This window comes from Brassica rapa, chromosome A05 (genome assembly GCF_000309985.2).
Source record: "Brassica rapa cultivar Chiifu-401-42 chromosome A05, CAAS_Brap_v3.01, whole genome shotgun sequence".
In the NCBI taxonomy this organism is placed as follows: Eukaryota; Viridiplantae; Streptophyta; class Magnoliopsida; order Brassicales; family Brassicaceae; genus Brassica; species Brassica rapa.
The window spans coordinates 3,135,536-3,154,492 of record NC_024799.2 but is presented as its reverse complement, the minus strand read 5'-3'; the positions used below and the strand labels follow the sequence as shown (position 1 = coordinate 3,154,492).

At 33.8% G+C, this 18,957-nt stretch overlaps 3 protein-coding genes, 1 non-coding gene and 1 pseudogene across 9 annotated transcripts; 3 read left to right on the top strand and 2 right to left on the bottom strand.

The window, feature by feature from the left end:
- The first annotated feature begins 4,088 nt into the window (after window positions 1–4,088).
- Window positions 4,089–6,239, top strand: LOC103867007 (annotated as a pseudogene).
- A 184-nt stretch (window positions 6,240–6,423) lies between these two features.
- Window positions 6,424–11,839, top strand: LOC103867006. Of its 6 annotated transcripts, XM_009145031.3 has the most exons (6): window positions 6,424–9,577; window positions 9,673–9,742; window positions 9,900–10,054; window positions 10,283–10,343; window positions 10,461–10,513; window positions 10,782–11,839. In XM_009145031.3, the coding sequence occupies exons 1-5, from the start codon at window positions 9,446–9,448 to the stop codon at window positions 10,475–10,477; spliced, it is 435 nt and encodes a 144-aa protein (XP_009143279.1). In that variant the 5' UTR covers window positions 6,424–9,445; the 3' UTR covers window positions 10,478–10,513; window positions 10,782–11,839. The 6 variants fall into 6 exon arrangements, 3 of the variants coding, with proteins under 3 accessions (XP_009143279.1, XP_033147798.1, XP_033147797.1); XR_004458285.1 differs by having other exon boundaries at window positions 9,900–10,343; window positions 10,782–10,797; XR_004458284.1 differs by having other exon boundaries at window positions 9,900–10,343; window positions 10,461–11,839.
- TRNAD-GUC lies at window positions 11,673–11,744 on the bottom strand. Its single transcript has one exon. It is a non-coding gene; the product is annotated as a tRNA-Asp (tRNA).
- Window positions 11,840–13,596: 1,757 nt separating the features above from the next.
- Window positions 13,597–16,109, bottom strand: LOC117134084. The gene is given in 3 exon segments (XM_033291713.1): window positions 13,597–15,567; window positions 15,570–15,629; window positions 16,022–16,109. Coding segments are annotated over 3 exon segments (225 nt in total). The 3' UTR covers window positions 13,597–15,490.
- A 1,335-nt stretch (window positions 16,110–17,444) lies between these two features.
- Window positions 17,445–18,957, top strand: LOC103867005. The gene is made up of 2 exons (XM_009145029.3): window positions 17,445–18,375; window positions 18,456–18,957. The coding sequence occupies exons 1-2, from the start codon at window positions 17,523–17,525 to the stop codon at window positions 18,557–18,559; spliced, it is 957 nt and encodes a 318-aa protein (XP_009143277.1). The 5' UTR covers window positions 17,445–17,522; the 3' UTR covers window positions 18,560–18,957.

Sequence of the window (18,957 nt, the reverse complement as noted above, 5' to 3'; positions counted from 1 at the left end):
AACAAGTGATCTCGAGATTTTTCTGTATTGTGAAATTTGGTTTTGAAATATAAAAATCTTAGGCTTCTTAGTTTAGGTATATTTTTGAACCTTCAGTTTCTTTCTTAAATCATTTTTTTCTGTATAATGGATAAATCAATTTATTTTACTGTGATTTATATGATTATTGTTACAAAATAAAGTATATGCATCACTTTATCAAAGAAAAAGTACATACATCATATGAAAGGTGAGGCTATAGGGAGCAGTCGATGCAAAATCCATCACCCGCATGCAGCATTTGTCTTTAATCACCTAAAACTATCAATTTACTTTCTTATCTTATGATACATCTTATCCATCTTGTTAAAAATTCTTATAACTTTGTACCTGTAAAGATCTTTGGTGAAAAAAAGCCTAGAGATGAGAAACGTGGAGGTGAGTTGGAAAGAGTGAACCAAAACCCTTTACGGGATTTCACCCCAAGAAAAAAGAACTTTAGGATCAAGAAAGAAAAAAGAGGCATAACTACTGTATGGATGGGCTCATTTAGGCCTCAACGTACGTGTCGTGTGTCACAACTATAGTTTTCTTAAAAATTGTTGTTAACATTACGAACAAGAACAGAAAAAAAGACAAGACTTACAGATATAGTATATACTATACACACATGACGATTGATAACGCTATAAGATAAAGTTTTAAGTTGTGAAACATGTATGGTTGTACGCCCTAGAGAGAAACTCTCTCAAGCCCGCATCCCAAGGCGCCGCTCCGATGGATCTCCCCTGCCCTAGCCACGCCGTTCTTTCCTCCTTCCTCTGAAGTAGCTCTGCTCCTCTCCTTGGCCATGATGGTGACTATCCCGTCATGTCCCCGGCCCCCTCCAGATCCGCCGCCGCCGCCGTGTATGTACGCTCCGCTTGAAGTTCTCCTTCCCGTCATCCCTCCGGAACCACCAGACCCCCCAGATGTTCCTCTCCTCTCCGTTTCCACCGTCACGTCTCAGTTTCGAACCTTTGTCTCCTCATCTCCGATCTGCCTCGCCGGACGATTTGAAGGCGCTGGTGACCTCCGAGCCTCACCGTCTCAACCACGCGACGCTCCCCGCTGCGAAGCTGGCTGCCTCTACGCCGGCAAAAAACCCAGGCCTCTCACTCCGATTGAGATTGAGCGTGCTTCCATAGATGGGCCGAGTGCCTCTTCTTGGGCTTGGGTTTCAAAAACGTTTGAGTCCAACATAATCTATTTGGCTTCTGAGAGCCCAATATCAAAGATGGAGCCACCTTTGCCCGCTAATTTAGGGATTGCAGATCTGAAGCTACGTCTTTCCAACAGCTCCCCTATGCCTCCGTCTACATCTCCATGGCTTGCAGCTTCACTGTCTCCTCCGCAGCACATCAAAGGCGCCGAGCTCAGCTCCGCAACCTATGTACATGATGGTACTTGTCCTCTCATGCTTAACTTGTTAATGTTTGATGAAGAGCGTCTCGGTTTGAATTTCATGGTTCCCTGGCCTCAACACGGTAATGTTGGAGGATGGAGTCCCTGTTTGAATTCAACCACCGCCTACCCATCAACTACCGTCGAGCTTATGTATCAAGTCATAAAGGTCAGCCATTCTTTAGAGCCGGTTTCAACCCACCTATCAACAAAGCCAAGAACTGTCACGATGAGTCTCGTTTATATGGAAATAACATCCGTTGTTCATTCCAGCGAGTGCTCTAGAACCGGAGTTCATGGCACAGTATCAACTGCCTCACCATCTGTCTCTTCCAACAATATGTTTTCCGGCAAAGTTGAGATTCACCTAGTCTCCCGGTTTATCATAGTTGGTATAAGAGCTGATCTTGTTTGTTTAATGGACTGCATAGACAAATCTAGCTTTTCAGTGGGCTTATCATCAGTGTTGGTGTTCACCAACGATCTTCAAACCCGCTCTTCAGGGTCCCCTTTCATCGGTTGTTGTACCGACATTAGTATGTTCTTAGGAACATCAGTTTCAGGGTTTCAAGTGAAGCATGTCTACGGGTTTCTTCACCCCTTTAACACTCCTATCTCTTGTTGTAGTACTTTTCGCTTTCGTTTAGCCGTAGAATTCACTTCCGGTTGTAACCGTTTAAATCCTTTGGACATCTAATTTAATATAAGAGTTTCGTGACAAAAAAAGAAAAAAGTTGTGAAACATTGTCGAATGAACCGAAATGATTTATAGCAACTGAATTAATTTAATAGAATAATCCATATTTATAACAAAATTCATATATTTATGATAAATCTGTATTTTCATTGTGAAAATTATAGTCGACACTTGGTTCTTACAACATTTTTCATACAATTTAAATGGATATACAATTTTTTTCCTATTGCATTTTTCTTCTCCAACAACCCACATAAACATTTATAATATAATAATAACACTATAATATAATATTCTATTTATAAACATAGTATAGTACTATAGTGTATTATAACTTTTTTTGGGCTGATTTGCTAAATAGCCAAAAAAAAGTGAAATTAGATTTTTAGAGAGAGAGAGAGTAGAGAGAGATAGGAAGAAAAAGTAGGAGAGAGAAGGTGTTTTTAGTTAGTTAGTGGATTTTGTTTTTTTTTTGTGTTTACTGGATGCAATTTCCTTTTTTTTTTCCTCTTCACTCCTCACTCCTCGTCCTCATGAATATATATAGGTTGATTGTTTATAGTTTTTAAAGTAGTTTTTGGTTTTTGATTTTCTAGAATCTATTTCTTAACCAATCATGATTTTGACAAAGTAGTTTTCCTATTTTCTAGGGAAACTAGTTTCTGATTCATTTTACCTTTTTTTACTTAGAAACCAAAATTTCTTTTTTCTTGGTTTCTCACGAGCAAAAACCACAAAAGTATTTTTTTTTATATAAGACATACACTTATCATTCTTCAAAGCCCACAAAATAAACGTAAAACAACATCACTTTTCTAAGCAATTGGAGTTATATCTTCACTACTTATAGAAATAATTAAAATTTTATAAAGATAAGTTAATTTATTAATGTTTTAATCAATATTTTGTACCATACATTTTATATAAAATTAATTAAAGTTGTATTTTACAAAAATGTCATTAATTAAAGTTGTTAACTAAAGCATAATATTTTGTCACACTTTAATTACTTCTGTGTTTTAAAATATTTTCTATTAATATTAATGTAAAATATTTTAATAAAGTTTATTTTTTGCCATTGTTTTTAAAATATAATTAATTTTTACTTTATTCATAAAATATAACTATTATTATGTATTATACCATATGTGTAGAATTATATTTGCCACAATTGTAGAAATATTGTTAATTTTTGTTAATTTTTAATTTAAATTTGTAAATATTATTTATCAATAATTATTTAATTTTAAAATTTTACACAAAATTATTGCATATAGAGTTAAATTCGACACATAGAATTAAATTTTTAAGTTTATTTTTAAAACATAATAATATTTTTTGTGTTTGCTGTTTATTTATTTTAAAATAAGCTTATGTGTGTTTTGATAAGGATATTTTATATTTACTATGTCCAGATTAAATATTTTACTATTAATAATTTTTTTCATTTTATTGCTTTAAAAGCCAAAACCAAAAACTAAAAACTAAAAACCAAAATCTAAAGTCACCATTCATGTTTTTCAAAAAACCAAAATCTACTGCAAAATCTAAAATCCAAAAACCAAAATCTAAAATCCAAAAACCAAAAACTAAAAACCAAAAACCAAAATCTAAAATCTAGAAACCACACAAACAATCATCACCATAATATTCAAACAATATAGATAAGTTAATGTTTTATTCAAAACAAAAACAGTATAGATGGATTTGAAATCATGCTAAATTTTTTTTTTTTTTTAAAAGCCTTTTATCAGGGTGTAAGTTAATTTATGTGTTACATTTTTTGGATAAATAGACGATTTTAAGCAAATCTAAAACTTATAATCGTACAAGTTTTTATCATAAAATAAATCAATTAAAAACATTTTTAACGGTAATTTTTAAAGATTTTTGTTTATATTTTCAGTTTTGATGATATACTATCATAAAATAACTAATAACTAGAAACACCAAAGATATACATAGGGAGTGGAGTGTTCAGTCTAAAAAACGGAGACTTGCTTTCTTTTTTTTAGCTTAATGGATAATGGGCCGTCACTACATTATTGGACTAGGTAACGGCCCATTATCTGTTAAAACGCTGAAGAGTCTTGTTATACAGTAGTGTCATTCTGTTGCTCCTTCCTTCCCTCCTATCTCACACACTCTCTCAATTATCTTTCCCATTAAAATAACACTGAAAAATAAATTCAAAAGGTCTTCTTGTTGTTGTTCTGTTAATGGCGACGACGGCGATTGAGTCGGCGGTTCTCGATGATATAATCCGGCGCCTCACGGAGGTCCGGTTAGCTAGACCGGGGAAGCAAGTCCAGCTCTCGGAAGCTGAGATCAAACAGCTTTGCACAACCGCTAGAGACATCTTCCTCCAGCAACCCAATTTGCTGGAGCTGGCGCCCATCAAAATCTGCGGTAATGTTTTAATCGAAAACCCAATTCGATTCTTTGGTCACCCAATTGGTTTTAGGGTTCGTAGTGTTCGAAAGTTTGAAACTTTGTGGACTATCTTTGTGGGTTCTTTGTTGAGTTGATTCTTACTGAGAAAAGGTTTGATCTTTTGTGGAGTTTCTTTTGATTAGCGCGTCTAAGCACATAAGGGTTTGTCTTGTTTACTATGTAATGGTTGTTGGATACTGTAAACAGTTAGAAAGGTTCGATTTTGCAATGCCAGATTGTTCTCATATTAATCAATAATCATTTTGTAAAATGCCTATCAGTTTCTTGAAGATTGCATTTGAGTGTGTTAATTAGTAACTATTGAATGCGTTTTTTCTTGTTTTTGTAATGATTTTTTCCTTAGGAACAGTTTGAAAACATCACGTCAACTTTATTGACTTTAGTGACTATTGACTTTATTGGAAAAATCTCAATCTCATCACGTTCTAATGTCTCAAAACCAGGTGACATACATGGGAAATACAGTGATTTGCTGAGGCTGTTTGAGTACGGTGGCTTCCCTCCTAACGCCAACTATCTCTTCCTCGGAGACTACGTGGACCGAGGCAAACAGAGTCTCGAAACCATATGTCTCTTACTAGCTTACAAGATCAAATACCCAGGCAACTTTTTTCTGTTGAGAGGAAACCACGAGTGTGCTTCTATCAACCCTATATACGGATTCTACGACGAGTGCAAAAGGAGGTTTAATGTGAGGGTGTGGAAGGTTTTCACAGACTGTTTCAATTGTCTCCCCGTTGCGGCGCTTATAGACGACAAGATACTGTGTATGCACGGTGGGCTTTCTCCGGAGCTTAACCATTTGGATGAGGTTAGAAGCTTGCCACGTCCGACTATGATTCCCGACACTGGTCTGCTCTGTCATTTGCTTTGGTCTGATCCTGGGAAAGATGTTAAAGGATGGGGATGAATGATAGAGGCGTTTCGTACACGTTTGGTCCGGACAAAGTCTCTGAGTTTCTAGAGAAACATGATTTGGATCTTGTGTGCCGTGCTCATCAGGTTAGGGTTTTGATCATGTATCTCTCTTTGATTCTACTGAGTTTGTAGTGTTAACAAGGAATGATGATGATGAACAGGTTGTGGAAGATGGGTATGAGTTCTTTGCGGATAGACAGCAGGTGACGGTGTTCTCAGCTCCTAACTACTGTGGAGAGTTTGATAATGCTGGAGCGATGATGAGCGTGGATGAGAACCTTATGTGCTCGTTTCAGGTTTTGAAGCCTGCGGAGAAGAAGTCTAATAAGTTCATGATGTCTACAAAGATTTGATCCTTTCATTTGAGGTCAGTTAATAGTCTGTTCTTGGTAAAGCATACCAAACAAAGTGAATGAAAGGACTCTTATCCACTGAGTTGTTCATTTCCTTATGATTGCAGATGGATGTTGGTCTTGATGAGAGAAATTGATTCAAAAGGTTGGAAGATTTGGCTTTAAAGTGTGTGCTTATGGTGGTGACAAGTGAGAACTCTCTTGGAAATGGGGGCAAAACCATAGTCTTCTCTACTTCCCAACTTCACTTTCTGCATTTTTTTTTTTCGTGTTCCTATCATTTTTATAAGGGGTTTTTACATGATTTTCATTTTCCTGTTGAAAGCACATAATTGGTGTGTGTACATGCATATGATCGTCTCTTACGTCCTAGGACACCAATGAAATGATGATTAGTGAAGATGAGCTTTGTCTCTTAAGTGGCATGTCAAAATTAAAGGACATAAAGCATATGGAGGTCTAAAATGAATCGAATATGAGCATCTAACTTACAAAAGAATAAGTTTCGATGCACGAAGATTGTGTTTCCTGGCGGTTCTTAAGAGCACTTGAGATCAGCCGTGTCCGGGAACTCAGGCATGATAATAAAACAGTTCTGATACTTTTTAATTCGGAGAAAATAGTCATAGGCTAAGCCCAAAGTAGTTTAAGATCTCGAACCTGGAATAAAATCTTTTATAAAAATTTAGATATGAGATTTGATCTGTTAATAGTGTTTTGAAATGTTTGAAATTCGAATGATCCTCCGGCCTGATATGCGTTTAAAATTCTTTTGTTAGATAAGAAGAGGAGCAAGTGGTTCTTGTTAAGCTTTAAGGAAACACAAGGAACACTACTAAAGTTTTTCAATCTTTTTTTTGTTTGTTTTATACTGTTTAGGTTATCTGTTAGTTTTGTGTTGTCTTAATTCTTTATATCCAATATATACATTAATTGGTTCCGTTTACATATCTTAACCCTTATGTTTTTATTGCCATAATTAAACCTTTAAGGGAAAATTTGGCAGTCTGTAGAATAAAATTTACAACGGGCGTACAAATTAAATCAAGATTTTACTGGAACTCAAATCTTTAGTTCAATACAAGAATACAATAATTGGTGGCTGATCAATTTATGACATAGAATAGTCATCAAATTTGCACAATAACATGTGTTGAGAGCTTTTAGGGTTCGATCCCACATCGGCTTATCCCATCCATGAAATTCAAGAATCCAAATCATAGATAGTGAAATAGTGAAAGAAAGGTACATATGCAACTAAGCAAAGTAAACATGCAACCAAGCAAACTAAACAACCAAGGTCTAGTATTAGATTTTATTTATGAGTTAAACTCATTCACAATTTTGAATCATACCTAGAAATTTAAGAAAAGTTGAGAAATTAGGCCGGGAGAAAACAATTTTGTCATCGAAGAAAAAAGGTTTCTAAAGTAAATAATTGGAGAGAATATGAACTTATACTATAAACCATCTTTCAACAAGCCAAAAAAAGTTATGCAAAAGCATCAACACATAGCCGAGTTTTAATTCTCATTACTGTAGTTACTAGGATAAATTACTATAGTAAACCCTAAAATAATTAATGTTTGAATGGATCTAAACATCTTAGCCATATGAAAGTATGAAACGTCAACTAAGCATAAGAGATCCAAACGGTATATTTGTCCAAGCTTGGGGAACAGAGAGTATTTGTAGCTAAGAGCTCCTTTAACTACCAAACTATGGCTCTCCTCAACTCAAACCGATCCTCTTTTCAAAAGGCTTCTCTCTCTCTCATCTCTAATTTATTTTTGCTAGTTCTTTTGACTTTCTTGATGTCAATGGGGTCCATTAGTTGAGAAAGTTACAAACGGATGAATGATGATCATGATGATGGTGAACATGCATGTCATGAGAGTACCCAAAGTCGGCAAGTCCCATGAACTAGGTCACGTATCGACACACTTTTCCACATTCAATGTTTCTTTTTTTTTTGCAGCCGAATAATTCCTTGCGTGAGCAGTCTATACCATTAGCTTTCACTTTGATTTAACTTGCATTATTGTACAAATAATTCCAAGTGTTTGTTAGATACAGTTACAACCGGTTATGTGCTCTGTATCTTTGCAGGGAATGTTTTAAAATACATTGTCAAACATATAACGGATAAAAAGAACATTAGGACAAATACCAATCACACGTATTGACATTATGTTCTACCGGTCAAATTCCATTTAATAGATTCATAACAATATATTAAGCTGATTACGGATGGTGACACGGCCATCACATTAATATAACGCACTATATCATATATTCTAAGAAATATGCAATTCGTTACGATATTAAATCAATGGTTTGATTGGTTCATGCGTAAAAAAATCGTGTTCGTATTTGTGAGATAGATGTCACTGCCACTTACAGATATATCAGACTATATATTTACAACAAAGTTTCTCTGCTTTTGTTTGCTGTTATAAATGTAAAGATCAAAGAAAATGCAAATACTGGTTAAGATGTATCAGACGTTGACCAAAAGCCTTGTTATGTTTAGTTAGCCCTTGCATGAAAACATGTACACACAACAAGTGAGAGTTAAAATAGATTTTGGCATAAGATAAGATTTTTTTTTTCGGGGCTATATTGTCTTGCGGAGCATCCAAATTAACCAGGAATGTTTTTTCAATATACAGTATGTGATATTGTAGTGCTAAGGGGCACGTTAATTATGCTTACGAGTAAAGTAAGTAATACGATTATCCCTTTTTAATATTTACAGATATTGTAATCAAATATTTGTACGCTAGTCAATTTATATTCGAATCTTAAGATCTCTGATATCTTACATAATTTCTGGAACATTTTCCTTTATTGCTAGCTTCCTGTAGATCGCACAACCGAGTGATATATTCATATTATGTCCAGATCTTATTTAGCCAACGGTAGCAAAATCTAGCATAACCGAGTTCTTTTCAATAATGTAAATCAAATATTGTGTAATGTAGGTCTAATTATTTTCTACCATGCATGCATCATTGTTACGCCACCGGCTATATACACATATTTGTGTACTCAACAAGATTTAGTATCTTGCTTGCTTATAAGACGGCTAGTTACTGATTATCGATGGATAGTATTGCCCATCTTTTTATTGACTGGCGATCAATCTGTTTACTAATTAATTTCTATAGCTAATTAAAACTTTGGCTTATATTTTTATTGATTTTTTTCTCGATTAGTCGGTCCATTTCACTCATATATATTCCCAAAAATATGGGGTAATTATAAAATTAATTAAATAGCATCGTGATCACGAAAAAAAATAACGAATATATAACTAAATTGTAAAAATGGTTTCATATATCGTCAAAGGTTTTTTTGGGCTCAAAATTGATATATCGTCAAAGTTGGGAAGTGTTTAGTAGTGTATATAAATAAGCATATAAGAGAGTGAGTAGATAACATACCTCCCAACACAAACAATTTCAAAATCTTTCTGAAAGCAAACTTCTCTCGTCTCTCTCCTTTCTCCTTTGAACACATTTCCCTTAGCTACAAAGGACTAACCCTTTGACATTTAAAAAAAAACAAGTACACGACATAAAATTCCAAAGAGCAGTCAATGGACAAGAAAAAGTCAGTATCTGGTTCCTCTTCTTCATCTTTCGATCATCTTTTTGGTCCAAGAAACTCTTCCTCGTCTTCTTCATCAACAACAGGATTGTTCCAATCCATTTTCCCACCACCTGCAACGGTATGAATCATTTCATCAACATCATTCTAAAAGTGCAAATTGCATGTATGTATTGCTTTCTTATATATAAAAACTTTATTTGTTCTCAACGCAAGGGGGCTCAAGCAGACTTGGCAAATCGAAATGGAGCTGCCAAATATGAGCATCCGAATTTTGGGATTTCATGTGAGTTTATTCACTATTAGTGACTTTACTCAAGTGTTTAGGTCCTTTTGGAGTGTCATTCCTTGAGAAATTGTTTTATTTCAACTTATCCTTAACTATGAGCTCAATGAAATACTACTTCACGTATTAAAAGTGAGAAATTTGATTGGGGCTACAGATGAAAGAGGAGAAATGAGGAAAAATAAGGAGAAAAAGAATTACCAAAATGAAGAAACACAACCACCATGCAACTTGAGCTCATCCATTTACTATGGGGGCCAAGAAAACTATCCTTCTTCAACACCACCACAATCAACAAACAATCCAGATGCTGTAAGTGTTTCTTTAACTACCAATATCATTGTGTTAAGTATCGGTAAAGTTAAGACTAGTACTCGGATTAGGTTTCCATCTTATGCAAGCAAAGCAATCTAACTCGAACACTTCACAACTGTGGAGACATAATTGGATACTTGAGCTCATATAAACACGTATAACTACATTGATAGTCTATAATGTGTACTTTTAATACTCTAAACTCGCTAACTCTGAATTATCCAGTATAAGAAAAATGGAAAGGAAGGCGATTCTGAAAGTGCTTCAAGAGGAAACTGGTGGGAAGGTAAGATTACAAACATTTTGTCTATATAATTAAAGATCAACTCCATTTTTTTCATTAATATTTTTGCATATTTATCATTATAAACGACTCACCCATATAGATAATCAAAATATGCAGGCTCAGTTTATTACTAGTTATCAATTCTACCCGATGCTGCACTCTATAAAAAGGTACACGACTATATATTGAATGTCTCATGAATATTACATAGTTGTATAACCTAATGTCTTATTCTTTTCAAAATAAAATAACTATTAGTGAACTAATCGTAGTGGATAAAAAAGTATTCAACGATTTATTTTTCTTAAAAAATTTATTTATCTAAATATAATCAATGATTACATTTATAATTTGAGAAAGTTAATACCTCATCCTCCCGAGTTTTTTCACTAGTGCTATTAAGCTATATTTAATACAGTTTTCGTTATCATTTTGCAGGAACCCTAATAAGGTGAATATGGAAATTGACGTGTTGAAATACCTAACCTAGAAAAGAATATTCATATATATAAGAAGTAATGTAAAAGTATATTATATGTCTTATTATAAAAAAGAGATAAAATAATATATCGTATAATATATTATAAGATGAAATTAACGTCTATTGACTTATATAATATCAAGGGAATAGACTCGTTCTTGTTGATTCTATATGTTTCGACGAAGGCAACAAGTTAGACAAGTCTCTTTTTACTGAAATCAACGCCTATCGAAAGTCTTTTTATTGTACTCCCTCCGTTTTATAATGTAAGTAGTTTTGGCTAAAAGCACAAAGATTAAGAAAATTATTATGTTTTAAAAAGTATTGTATATTAAATAGGTTAGATATAACTTAACCAATCAAAAATAAGTTTATTTAATTTGATTGGTCACACTATACTCAATAAATGTAAAAGTTACCTAGAAATATGAAAACTACTTACATTTTGAAACAAAAAAATTTACCTAAAACTACTTACAATATGAAACAGAGGGAGTATTTGATATGTAATCCAATATATCATCAGGTTCTTCGAATGGGATTGTATTATATCATACTACTATACTAGTAATCAAACATCTGCTGTTAAGTATAATCAAAAGCTGTTTCTTCATTTTATTTATGTGATAAAACTTTATGCCAAAAACAACAACAACAAAATAACAAAATGAACTCAGTGTGTTAAAAACTTAAAATCGTTAAGATTCGACGAGGTCTAAGTAGTTGATGGATGAGAGAACAAATGAAGCGCGGGACGAGAGTGAACACAGCCCAATGTCTATATTGTGGGCCTGTGACGAAGAAAAAAAAAATGGAAACCGCATGGAAAAAAAAAAGGCAAAAAAGAGCGCCGTTGCCGGGGATCGAACCCGGGTCACCCGCGTGACAGGCGGGAATACTTACCACTATACTACAACGACTCTTGTTTGTTAGTGAACAATTTGGTCTTGATTAAGGATGATACGAAAAGAAAACTTGATATTTTGCTTGAGCTACGTTTGCAATACAACACTATGGTGATGATTGTTTTGTTAGATTCTAGATTTTGGTTTTTGGATTTTGGTTTTTGGTTTTTAGTTTTTGGTTTTTGATTTTGCAGTAGATTTTGGTTTTTTGAAAAACTTGATTGGTGGTTTTTTATTGGGAAAACTGTTTTTTTAGAGCAAAAAAATGGTAACTATGTCCCTTTAGACTAATCTATATTTTGTGTCATATTTTCCTATAACACCCTTTAATATTTTTGAAAATAAATTTAATAAATAATTTTACAAACAAAAAAATTTTGGAAAAATAGTAACTTTTGATAAACTACCTATATGAACTTAGTGATATTTTTTCCAGTTATAAAAAAGTTAAAATTATAAATTTCATATTATGTTCTAAATAAAGTAGAAATGACATTCTACGAAGTAGAAAACGAAATCCACTTTTTCCATTGAATCTACAATGTTTAGAATACGTGATCTACGTAAATAGGAGTATTCTAAAAATATTTAGAATACACATTCCGCGCTTAACCTATCATTCTAAAATCTTTAGAAATCAAAATCTACACATTAATATAAATCTAAAACACGTAGAAACTGACTTCTACAGATTTACTATAAATCTAAAACATGTAGAAATCAAAATCTAAACATTAACTATAATTCTAAAAAACTGTAGAAACCGATTTCTACATATTAGTTGTATTCTACGGATAAAAAATCAGTTCCTAAAAATATGGAAACAAAATATTTGGGAATATTCACTTTTATATTTTGAAAAAAAAAATCGATTTTAAAAAAAAAAATAAAAAAACGAAAAAGGAACAAAAAAATAAAAAAAAAACGAAAAAAATAAAAAAATTACAATTTTAAGGGCATTACTGCCATTTTGAAAAAAATTAGTCTAATAGGACATAAATTAGTATAGATTAGTATAAAAGGACATAGTTACCATTTTTTTGCTCTAAAAAAACAATTTTCCCTTTTTTATTTTGGTTTTTAGTTTCTGGTTTTTGCTTTTAAAAGAAAATAAATTTTAAATATTATAAATAGTAAAATATCTATTATTGAAGAATAAAAAATAAAATACTATCATCAAAGCATACATAATTTTTTTAAAAAAAAATATTTTAAAACAAAAAAATAACATTATCATTGTGAAATAAAATTAAAATAGTTATATTTTAAAAAATGGTAAAAATACATATTTATGTTATTCAAATATTTTAACATAAAAACTAATAGTTAGTTTTTAAATAAAAAATATTATGTAATAAATGTATAATAACTATAGCTAACAAATTTAACTTAATGTAAATTTTATTGTATAAATTATTATTTAAATAATTATAAAATTAATCTACCTAAAACAATTTTTATTCATGTGTTTTAGGATAAATGTAGCTTTTACAAAGTAGATATTTTTTTTATAAAATTAATATTTTCTGCAAAAGATTAAAAATTAACAAAATAAAACTATTAATAATAACATATTATTTACTATACAATTATAAATAGTACTAAATATTACCACAGAAAATAGTTACTTTTTTAAAAAATAAACCAAACCAGATTTTAAATATATTTTTTAGAAGTGTATAAAATTTTCATAATTAAAATATTATAAGAATATTTAATTAAATTTTCCTTGGGTTTTAAAATAAAAATTAAATTTAGAGGTAATAAATATATAATATTTATAACTAACAAATTTAATTAACTTTTCTTTGGGATTCGTGATACAAAATATTAGTTATATATCATGGATTTAAACCATTTGTTGATGTTTTTTTTTTTTTTTAGATGTGATTCTTTTATATATAAAATAACTAATGTATTGCAAAATGATGAAAACTGTCGCAAGACTTGGGAAAACCCATAAAATGTGGATTCTAGTTTTTATGTACAAAATGGTTAAAGAGTTGAAAATCTGGATTCCCTATAAAATAGGAAATCTACTTTACTCAAATCTTGATTGGGTGAAAACTAGATTTTAGAAAAACTAAAACTAAAAACTAAAAACTACTCTATAATCTACAAACAATCAACCTCTATAGACTTTGTTAATAAATAATATGCATCCGAGATTTGCGGATTTGGCAAACACACCTAAAAGTTTCAATTCATTTTCAAACCAATGGGCCGAATCCAGTTTGACTAACCTATTCATAAGTCATAAACTCAATGGTATAATTTAAACTGCCAAATATGCAAATACAAAAGACGAATGCATACCGAGGAACTGAATGAAAACAAAGAGACTCTTTCGAAGATAAATGTTTTCGAGGCTTTGACCATTGACGGTTCAACCAGTGCTATTGCTATTGATAATGGCATAATGCTAAGTGCATACTTTCTATGGCGCACGTGATGAGCTCGTGAGTTAACAGTGTACACCACACATGCTAGGATGTGATAAACAGTTGGCATAGCACGTGCTAGCATTGCAAAACCGAGTGAACGAGGAAGAATCATTTCTATTGCATGTGGCCGGAGAAAATTTTGGGCCATTTCCTTTGCTTTGAGAGTTTCTAAACTCAAAGAATATAGGTTTCATCTTCTTTTTAAAAAAAATTCCTTCATATTGGTTGTTTAAGTAACTATGATTGGAGATTAACTTTAACAATTTGTATTCTTATATTAATATTTTCTGATTTTGTATATTATACTTGTTATGTTGAATACCTCTCATCTCATAGCGTTTATCTATTTTTTATTCAGTTTGGTGTATTACTAGAATAGTTAAAACTCAAAAGTTGCTTTTAATTTCCTTGGTCGTCATTAGATATAGTGGAAACCGGATCATAGAACTTGAGATCATGCCAAAGGCTGTTGCTGGTGTCATATTTCATGTGTAATTTTTTATATGTTTATTTCGAAGACCAAAGTGTTGAAATCATGTTTGCACATAAGTAACACGAATGCCTCGTTTACGTGTAAGATATACTAGTATGTAAAAAAAGCAAAGTAAAAAGATGTAGGTAACTTATGATTACAAAATGGTCAAGCTAAGATTCTCACCCTATGCAATTTCCTAAAACAACAGTACTTCTTAATTAGTGTGTCTCCCTCTCAATCTTGTTCAAAATCCATTTTGCTGGCTATATTATTCACTATTCTTACCTAACTATCTAATTTGAAACTTGGTAGAAATTTGAGTTTAATTTTCTTCACATAAAAAGTCGATAATATTAACTAATTATTTAGTTCGATTTCAAATTTTGAATTCAGTTTAATTTAGTTTGGTTCTTTTGATTTTGAATAAATTGTTCATTTTTTTGATAACTCAAATGATGATTTATTTTATTTCATCCCTTTTTGTAAAAATCCAAATCTCATGAGATTATTGTGATTTTCTTATTAGTACAGTAGTACTTATTATGACATACTTATGAGAGAAAGAGACTTCACATTTGAAATGGACGGATGATATCTTTCTGTCACAATATCCTTATAGGCTTTCGGCGGGAAATTCGAAATGACATTTGCAGATTTCTTTGTTTTTCCTTTTGCTCTTGTTTAGTCCACTCCACTTATTATCTCTTGAAAAAAAATAAAAATCGCATCTCACTTATCACTTGATTCAAATTCGGATAAGGTAAATTTCCCCCAGGCCCCAACCATTCAATCTGCCTCTTGTTAGTTTATTTTACTTTTACTAAAGAATATTTAATTTTTTTTTAATAATGTTCTTGTGGAATGAAGGCAGAGAGAAAGACAGCTTCCTGTAAAGCATATGCTGGCAGACACAACCCACCACCTTCAGTTGCCTCCCCTCACGCGCCCTTCCTCTCGTGTGTATTTCCCCTCCCCTAATCTCTGCTCATTGCCCATAATTACATGTTTTTATTAAGCCAAATCCCGTCGTAAATTACGGAATAAAATGGATTCCACCTCATTCTATGTTGTTGTTATGACAATATCAGCAGCTTTAACAATGGGTTTTACACATTATTAATTATTTGTGGGTGCTCTTAGTTTATGATAGTAGTAGTATAGTAATTCCAAGTCGACATCTGAGAGTGGAGTCCGGAGACAAGAGAAGCAAACTAGGGGCACAAAACAATATAGTAATTTCGAAACCTTTTTTGAGTTTCTTTGGTTTTAAATTAATAAAATACGCTGTTTATGTTTTCTTGCTTCAGTCTAATATATTCCAAATAAAGAAGAGGATGGATGAAGAAGATCTGTTCCCGCTCTTTTGACTTAACGGTGCTGTCTTTTTCGGCAGGCAAGAGCTGGTCCCCACCACCATTTCCCACCTCTCTCCGCCCTAAATGGCGGGAAACATGTACACATTATCCAATCCAGTTTATACAACCGTTTCGTGTCCGTCGTTATATGACGGTTTGTTTTCTGAGACAAGTTCGATAAGCAGCCGTTAAGTTTAACGGAGGAGGGAACTGTAGATGGATCATGACAGTTTACAAACCCGACGGAGAAGGAGGGAGAGAGAGTGACGGATGACTGATTTAAATCTGCCGTATCTGCTGAAATGCCACGTCAGCTATAAATTCAAAGTTCCTGAGTGGTCACGAGATTTCTATGAAACCTATATTTTAAATTTTTTTTTATTTTTAAAGAGAAAAACCTACAAAATAGGGGTCTTCAATGGTTACCTGAAAAAACCGAACAGTCGCAGAATCTTCAGTTTTAACAGTTTAAACCCTTGGGACTTCATAACGTATCGGTTGTTTAATTGCAGTTAACGCAATTATTTACGGTGAATTTTAATACTAAAAGGAGTGTAACTAATTATGCAATCAGTAAATGTAATTAGAAGATTAGAAAAAAAAGTAAAGTGCGCAAATGATGAGAAGGACTTGCATGAGGAAAAGAGAAAGAAGGCGTAGTTATGAAGTGTTTGTTCTATGCTTTTAATTAGCCCATACAATAGGAGTACTATTGTTTTTCTATATTAACAGATTTTAAGTACAAAAGACTGAGATTTTATAAAGAAGCGAGTAAAATTAAAAGATTATAAGACCCTGATAAGCTGTAAATTAACAACTTGGTTGGGATTAAGTGGGTTCCACCTGTATTTCTCATGCCCCCGTACATATTCCATTACTTTAATATCTTGATCTATAGTAAGAAATATAGGCTTCGAATGGTAACCATCATCCCGTCCCGCCCCGCAGTTAACAGTAATAAAAATCTCTACGGCTTCGAATGGTAACCGTCGTCCCGTCCCGCACCGCAGTTAACAGTAACAAAAATCTCTACATATACTATTTATCTATACATTTTTATAACTATTAAAACCGCATCGCAATTGAACCGCTTGTCCCGCACCGCTCAAACCGCAGTCACCATTCAGAGCCTATACTATATATCTATAAATTTTTATAACTGTTAAAACCGCACCGCAGTTGAACCGCTTGTCCCGCACCGTTCAAACCGCGGTAACCATTCGGAGCCATAATAAAAAGTTTTTTTTTGGTAAACAATTTCAAATATATTATCCAAGTTTCCAGCCTCTAAATAGAATTTTTTTTTTTGATCAAGACCAAGGGACATAGTTTTGAATTTCGTCCATCACGCATTAATTACGGATAATTAAAAATCATTATTAAAGAAAAATAAAAAAAAAGAATGAGAGATAGTTAAAGTGCTTTTGAGCTGTCTCAAAGAAACCTTAATAAAAGCAACCCTGTCTTCAACATTCTCCCATCTCCCCCTCCTCACTCTCTCTCTTATCTACTCTTCGCCATGTCTAGACTCCCTCCTCCTCCTCTACTCTCCGTCAACCTCCCTCTCATGGAGAAAACAACCGACTCCGAGTTAACCCCGACTCGACTCGGTTTCCCCAACGAGTTCCCTTACGAGTTCGACTCTCCAGCGTTCTCCCCTGGCTTCACCTCCCCAGGGAACTCCACCGAGACGGAAGACGAGAGCAGCGACGACGAAGAAGACTTCCTCGCCGGGCTGACTCGCCGACTCGCTCCCTCCACTCACCGCCTCCCTCCCCCCTCCTTCAAGTCCGAGGAGAAACGTCAGGTGGCAGCAACTTCGCCACTTATCCCACCGTCGCATGCGCACACGACGTCGTTTCGGAGAGACAATGCGTGGGAGGTGATATCCGCTGCTGCTGGAGAAGTCGCTAGGCTCAAACTCGGAAGCTACGAGCCTCACCTTCCCCGTGAAAGCCCAAGTCTCACTCTTCGCCGCCAAAACGCTGCGTTTCAAACCGAACGTTATCTTCAGCAGCAGCGTCTTCTTGACCAGATGTGGCTCTGTTCTCAGGCAAGAACCAAGTCCTCCGAGAATCTTTTCCCGAAGAGGGCATTGAACGAGGACATCGCGTTTCAGAACATGAGACGCAATGCTTCGTCCAGCGCCGCCACGTGGATACCTCAACACGCTCTAGCTCCTGTGAAGCGTCCTTCTGCCGGCACCGGAGTTTTTCTTCCCCGGCGATACCCAACAGCCTCCTCAGAGCCTATCAAGAAGCCAGCACCAGTCAATAGAAGTGTTATGTCGCAGTCGAGAGTCTGTCCTCCGCAGACTCTGAACTTTGATGAGTTCACAAACGTTGGGTCACGACTCAGCCAGTTCGATTACGGTAATGATTCAATACCAGAAACTGTTTAATTAGACTCTTGAGTTAATATCTAACTATTTAGTTTTTAATGATTTGAGCAGAGTGTATGTTAGCAAGAAGTACACTACTTGCGCGTCAGGGAAATTACAGAGCAGTTGGTTGTCTGAACCAAGAAAGACGTCTTCCTCAAGACTGGATGTATTGAAGCTGTTCTGTCTGAGAAGTTTGAAGAATCAGAAGGAGCGTAGTTAGAAGTTGTGTGTGTTTAGGTTATAAACTGAGATTGTTATGTTATGATTAGTAATAAGGATGATAATTAGAATAAAGGTTGGGGTATTACAAGTTTGTTACATTTTATTATTATATTTTTAGTAACAAAGACATGCTCTCTATGATATTTTTTGTTGACCTTGTGAGGGTTTAAGGGAGTTGGGCGGTGTCGGGTACTATTATTATTTTTTTTCACTTTGGTTGACAATGGAAAGTTGAAATTGTGTTTGGGTGGGGGGGGGGGCCTCTTGGTTTTGTACTAATTTTAATACTAGTTTTCTCCTATATTTGGAGGATTTTAATGTTGTAATAAAAATTGTTTTGTTTGTCTAA